The sequence below is a fragment of the Charadrius vociferus genome, unplaced genomic scaffold (assembly GCF_000708025.1).
Source record: "Charadrius vociferus isolate BGI_N301 unplaced genomic scaffold, ASM70802v2 scaffold505, whole genome shotgun sequence".
Lineage (NCBI taxonomy): Eukaryota > Metazoa > Chordata > Aves > Charadriiformes > Charadriidae > Charadrius > Charadrius vociferus.
In genome coordinates, this window is record NW_009648645.1 from 882,977 (window position 1) to 889,189 (window position 6,213).

General features: G+C 40.1%; 1 protein-coding gene across 2 annotated transcripts in view; it reads left to right on the top strand.

Moving 5' to 3' along the window:
* GDA (guanine deaminase) overlaps nucleotides 1-6,213 on the top strand; it is a 26,242-nt gene that overhangs the window by 7,103 nt on the left and 12,926 nt on the right. For both annotated transcript variants that reach the window (XM_009886401.1, XM_009886400.1), the window contains exons 5-7: nucleotides 1-138; nucleotides 2,689-2,776; nucleotides 5,184-5,289. The exon at nucleotides 1-138 ends at the window's left edge or, in 1 of these variants, runs on beyond it. In XM_009886401.1, coding sequence (XP_009884703.1) covers nucleotides 1-138; nucleotides 2,689-2,776; nucleotides 5,184-5,289 — 332 coding nt within the window. The remainder of the gene's footprint in view (nucleotides 139-2,688; nucleotides 2,777-5,183; nucleotides 5,290-6,213) is intronic.

Here is a 6,213-nt window from a genome sequence, read left to right on the forward strand (position 1 = left end):
ATTCATGCCCCTCAATATTCATTTACTGGCACAAGAGTGGATCTACCTCTTTTGCAGTGGTTGACTACCTACACATTCCCAACAGAAGCCAAATACAAAGACAGTGATTTTGCAGAAGAAGTGTACACCAGAGTTGTTGTGAGTACTGCAAATGTCATTTACTTACTGTGAAATATATGTATGTTTTCAGAAGGTCAGCAGAAATAGTGGAACATGTTTCAATGTCACGAAAACTAGATAAAACCAACAGTATAGCCATTGTTCTAATTGGCAGCCAAGATTGTCCCCTACTAGTTCCAGTCTTGTTCTGTTGTTGCTGATAAGACAGTTCATTTAATCACGTGGTTAACAACGAACTTGTTTATTATCTTTGCTGATATCTGAGTACAACGACCAACATTTAAGAGTACTCTCAGAGCAGGTATAGCCAGCAGGAACTGACAACCTCAATGCAGAAATAACCAAGCATGGTAAAAAAAAAGTACTCAGAGGGTATTTTCTTTTCTGCACAAAAGGCCTCTATTATGAAATTGTCTTCTGCAAATACTACACGGGGAAGATGCTTCTCACAGACAACAAATCTGGGGTGCTTTAGAGTAATTAAGGAAGACATTCCTACAGCTGAGGTCCTAGTAGCAGGAATATCTTTCACTGCAAGGTCTTTAGATGAAGTCTGTCAATGGTATTGTGGCACAGAGAGGGAGACTGTGTTTGACCTAGACTGATTCTGAGCAATATAAAAGCTTTAAGGTCAAATTCCACTTGATGAACAATAAGCAACTAGGTCACGTTGCAGACTACTGATTCTGTCCTTTGACTGAAATGTATCCTTTAATATGTGGACTGAAATATCTTCAACAGATTGAATGATTTGGCCAGCATAAGTTTCCTTGCATTTGTCTAATACTGTGACAACATGTGTTGTCAAAATAATAACATAGTGAATCTGAAATAAATAGTTATACTGTCCTTGCCACACAGAGTTTAAAAAAAAATTACATTCTGCCATCTGCCATAGTGAAAAAATGCAGGAGCAGCTTGGTCGTAAACTCTAGTGACAAGCACACATGCCTTCAGCTACTTAAAACAGAGAGGTGATCTCACCTTTCAGTTGCTGCCTTGACATAGTCTGACTGTCTTCATTAGTTCAGACTGAAAACATCTGCACAGCTAAAGTGCTCACAGTACAAGGTGTTTAATAACATCACCTGGAAAAGAACTGCCAGTGAGAGGTGGAACTTAGTTGTAGGAACTTCAACACAATGGTTAGACTCTCCCCATGTGTATCAAATAGGACAAGGTCAGGAAAACGTCTTCATCCCTAAATGCTGCAGAATACCAGTTGCTCTGCAATGTTTGATGGGGCTGGTAATAACCTTCAGCTGTTAGAAACAGGACTAAACCTGCAGGGAATAGATATTTTTTAAAATTTATCTTTGTACTTTTGGACTTATAATGAAAATGTAGTGATTTTTTTCAAATTAAAATTCTATTTCCAATAAGCACTTTCTATATTCGGTAAAAGAAAAAAATTAGGTGAAATTTGTCAGATTTTAGCTGGAACCTCCTCTGGTCCCTCAAATTTTAGGAAAGCCAATTCTTCATGCTGATGTTTTGGAAACAGAATGTTTTTAAATTTCATTTAACAATGATGTTAGAAATCCAGAAGTAGAGAATTCTGGGGTTTAGAAGCTAAGAAAGGATAAAGTAGTTTGTCTCTGTAATTGCATTCTTATTTTTGAGACTCATTTTAGGAACCCTTAAAGACATACTTTTAATTATTTGCTTTAATTTGAATGTTGTATGGAAAGGACAGAGCTTTTCTTAATATTTGTCAAATTATTAGCTCCTGCCATTCACAAAAGTTGTGTTGGATGTCCCGCCTTCTATCTCATTAAAAAAATAAAATAAAATTCTCAAATTACATTGTAGCCAGAATCCAAAAATGTAATTTAAACCTGTATGTTGGATGAGTAGTCAATATAGCATGCCTTACTCCAAAGATCAAGTGAAGCTATAAATTTCAGCATGACTTAATGTAACTTTAAATGGCTCTTCATTTACTGTTATGTCCTCCAAATGTAATATGCACAGGTATCAACCACCCTCTCCTTTCAAATAGTGTAATTAAATAAATAATTAAATTGCACTCTAAGCAGTTGTTCTCGGTTTACTTTTACCTTGAAGTTTGTTACTTCGTGCTCAGGGATAACAAAGGGGTTTTATACATGAAAGCCTGGCTATTTTTCCCAGCCATACCAGGTGGCCAAATGAAAACCACTACTTTTTCCGAAAAGCCTTGCTTTGCTAATGTTAGGTAAACAGTGCTTCACTGTGAAAATTGGAGAGCCTTTCAAAACTAGGAAATAACATAAATGACTGGTTGTTTGTATTTCTAAATACAGTCAGAATTTATTTGCAGTTTGAGTGAAGGAAATATAGACTAGTTTCTATGGGTTTAACCATTGTTAAAATCCTGTATGGATTTAGAAGAGGAATTTTTGTTTTTATTAACACTGAGACTTAAAAAAGCTATTATGAAATTAAAAATCTATATTTTACCTTCCCACTCCACCGCACAATTTCACAATAACTAAATGTTCTCGCAGTTTGGAATCAGCCTGTTCTGCATTTTGGCAGCTTGACTATTTTTTTTTCCAGACAGTTGAAACTGATTTCTTTTTATAGAGACGAACTCTAAAGAATGGAACGACTACAGCTTGCTACTTTGCAACAATTTACACAGATACTTCTCTTCTTCTTGCTGAAATTATAGGTAAGACTAACAGTGAGTTTTGAGGGATGTTACTCAGACTATGTTAGTTGAAGGAAACAGAGCTGAAGAGTTTTAGACTAGGTAGGGATCAGCCGTTCTACTGATTTGTTTTTTATTTATTGTATCTGTCATACCGTGTCCCCGCAATCCACCCTAGTTACCCTTGTTCACTTAACCGCCTCTCTCCTACTGTTGTTTCTGCCAGTCTCTTCATTCCCAAATCAGCTGCTGGCTGAGCTTGAATTAGGTCTGCTGGAGTCGCTCTTCATCTGCAGTTCTCTGCTCTTTCTGGCCTTGTGCTATTTGAGGATTAGCTGGACTTCAGTAAAGCCTTTGGTACTGTTCCCCACAGAATTCTCATGAAAAAACTGGCTACCCAATGCTTGGACAGGCGTACACTATGCTGGACTAAACACTGGCTGGATGGCCGGGCCCAGAGAGTGGTGGTGAATGGAGTTAAGTCCAGTTGGTGTCCGGTCACAAGTGGTGTTCCACAGGGCTCAGTGTTGGGGCCACTTCTGTTTAATATCTTTATTAATGATCTCGATGAGGGGATTGAGAGCACCCTCAGTAAGTTTGCATATGACACCAAGTTAGGTGGGAGTGTGGATCTGTTTGAGGGTAGGAGGGCTCTTCAGAGGGACCTGGACAGGCTGGACCAGTGGGCTGAGGCCCATAGTATGAGGCTCAACAAGGGCAAGTGCTGAGTCCTGCACTTGGGCCACAACAATCCCATGCAACGCTACAGCCCGGCATAAAAGGACCTGGGGGTTTTGATTGGCAGCCAGCTGAATATGAGCCAGCAGTGTGCCCAGGTGGCCAAGAAGGCCAATGGCATCCTGGCCTGCACCAGGAATAGTGAAGTCAGCAGGGCTAGGGAAGTGATTGTCCCACTGTACCAGGCAGTGGTGAGGCCGCACCTTGGGTACTGTGTTCACTTTTGGGCACCGCAGTGTAAGAAGCACATTGAGGTGCTGGAGCATGTCCAGAGAAGGGCAACGAAGCTGGTGAAGGGTCTTGAGAATGTCTTACAAGGAGCGGCTGAGGGACTCAGGGTTGTTTAGTCTGGAGAAAAGGAGGCTGAGGGGAGACCTTATCACTCTCTACAACTACCTGAAAGGAGGTAGTAGAGAGGTGGACGTTGGTCTCTTCTTCTGAGTTACAACGGATAGGACAAGAGGAGATGGCATCAATTTGCGCCAGGAGAGGTTTAGGTCAGGCATTAGGAAAATCTTCTACACTGAAAGGGCTATCAAAGACTGGAACAGGCTGCCCAGGGAAGTGGTTGAATCACCATCCTTGGATGTATTTAAAAGCTGTCTAGGTATGGTGCTCAGGGACATGGTTTAGAAGTGGGCCTGGTAGAGTTAGGTAATGGTTGGACTTGATCTTAAAGGTCTTTTCCAGCCGTAACGATTCTATGATTCTATGATTAAAGGGCTGAGTGACAAGATGTGCAGTCAGCGCATTAATTTCCTGATACTCTGAAGTTTCAGTTGAGAATCAACATAAAAAATTTCCACACACCCTCCAAAACCAGAACAGTGGGAGTTGTGTCAGGATCTTATCCCTCCTTTCAGTTCACCATTGCAAATGCCTGCTGTTTGAAAGTGTTGTGATTCTTGCAGGGTTTCTCAAGGCTCAGCCAGCTCCCAAAGCAGAACAATTTAATGAGAATCTCAATTTCCATCAAAAATTCCCTAGTCTTTCTGGTTTTGTAGGAAAACTTAAAACTTCGAAGCTGTTGTATTCAACAACTCAGACAGTAAAAGTAGACAAAAAGAGATCTAATTTAGAAACATATTTAAAAACTTAGAATTTAGTATTATATGCATTCCTTTTTAAGTCTTACATATGAGTTCTGAGTGCTAGCATGGAGAAATCTCAAGAAAGAGGCTAGCAGTAGCTCTGGTAATTTTCTCCATCCGACTGCACATGGGAGGAATGTTAGGAACCTCATTCTTTTCTCTGAAGGAGAGACGGTTTGCTGAGATCTTTGTGCCTTTTCTCGACTCAGGGTAATCATCTACTACAGCTACTGTACTTTGAAGCTTGTGTTTCTCATCCTCTACTTCACAGCACTCTTCTTCATATCCTACCATTATAAATTCTGGTTGTGGTTAAATTACAGTAATCTAGTCCTCAGTTATAACATTTATAAAGTTTGGTACTAATGTGGAAGAGGTGAACTCCTATTTAAAAGTTTTGGGGTTTTTTCTCTCTCTTCTTTGCCCTTACAAGTCACATGCATTGTCCCAACTTAAAGATAAGAAAAGAGCATAAATTCTGTTTATCTCATATGAAGCTGGCTGGGGTGGAATTTGCTAATTTGATTTCAGTACAGGCTTTGATAGCAGTTTTTGAGAGCCAGTGGTTCTGAGTTATATATTCTTATGCATCTCAACAGATAAATTTGGTCAACGAGCATTTGTTGGAAAAGTCTGCATGGATATGAATGAAAGTGTGCCACACTACAAAGAGATTACTGCTGACTCTGTCCAAGAGACGGAAAGGTAAGGTGATTGATGGCACAACCTTAAGAAGTAAGACTTTTTCCATACATCTGAAAAGCGAACGTAAAGCTGACAGAACAGACGAATGTAGAGCTGACAGAATTTACAGGTGTAAATTTATTAGGAACAGTTTTTTTCTGCCAACAGTATTGTTTCCTACAGTTCTGGCAATTCCCACATACCCAGTTGCTGCACACAGCCCAAGCAGCTTCTCCCTAGCTCTTCCAAAGAAAGGGAGAAGCTACAGCTTTGGCTTTGGTGAGGATACGTGTATGTTGTTGTCTGTTTTCTGCCTCCTCCTTTCCCTTTGCAGCTCTGTGTGTAGATGTGATGTGACCTGACACAGGATGGTGGGGTGGCAATGAGTTCTTTCACCCCCATTAACTTCTGAGCCATTTCCTTCCCCCATTCAGGATAAAGTTTTATTCAAGTTGCAGGACTCAGCCTTCATATACCCAATTTTAAACATGCTGTGGTTCTCCTCTCCTCCAGCATAGCACCAGTGAAATTACTCTGGCTTACAGCTGAGAGAATGAAGGGGAATCAAATCAAAGCAACGTACATGGTGGAGGGGACCCAAGACTGGAGTATGGCAGCCTGCTGTCTGCTGCTTCCCATGTCTTTTGCATCCATGCTCAGAAAATGCATACAGCTTTTCTCATGAGACTATTTATTTACTTTTATAAATGTTTCAAATATCACGCTGATATACCTAACAGTAATATAAATGTCTGATGGCCTTTGTGTGAAGTTGCTACCTTGTTTTTGCAAATCATGCTAGAAGAATACCAATAAAAGTTAGAAATGGTCATGGATTTCGAATGGTGTTTATATTTAAAGACATTTTTGAGGCATGTAGCACTCTACTAATATTTGTTTTCCTTCGCATAAATCCCCATTTTTTGTAATACAGCGTGAGTCCTG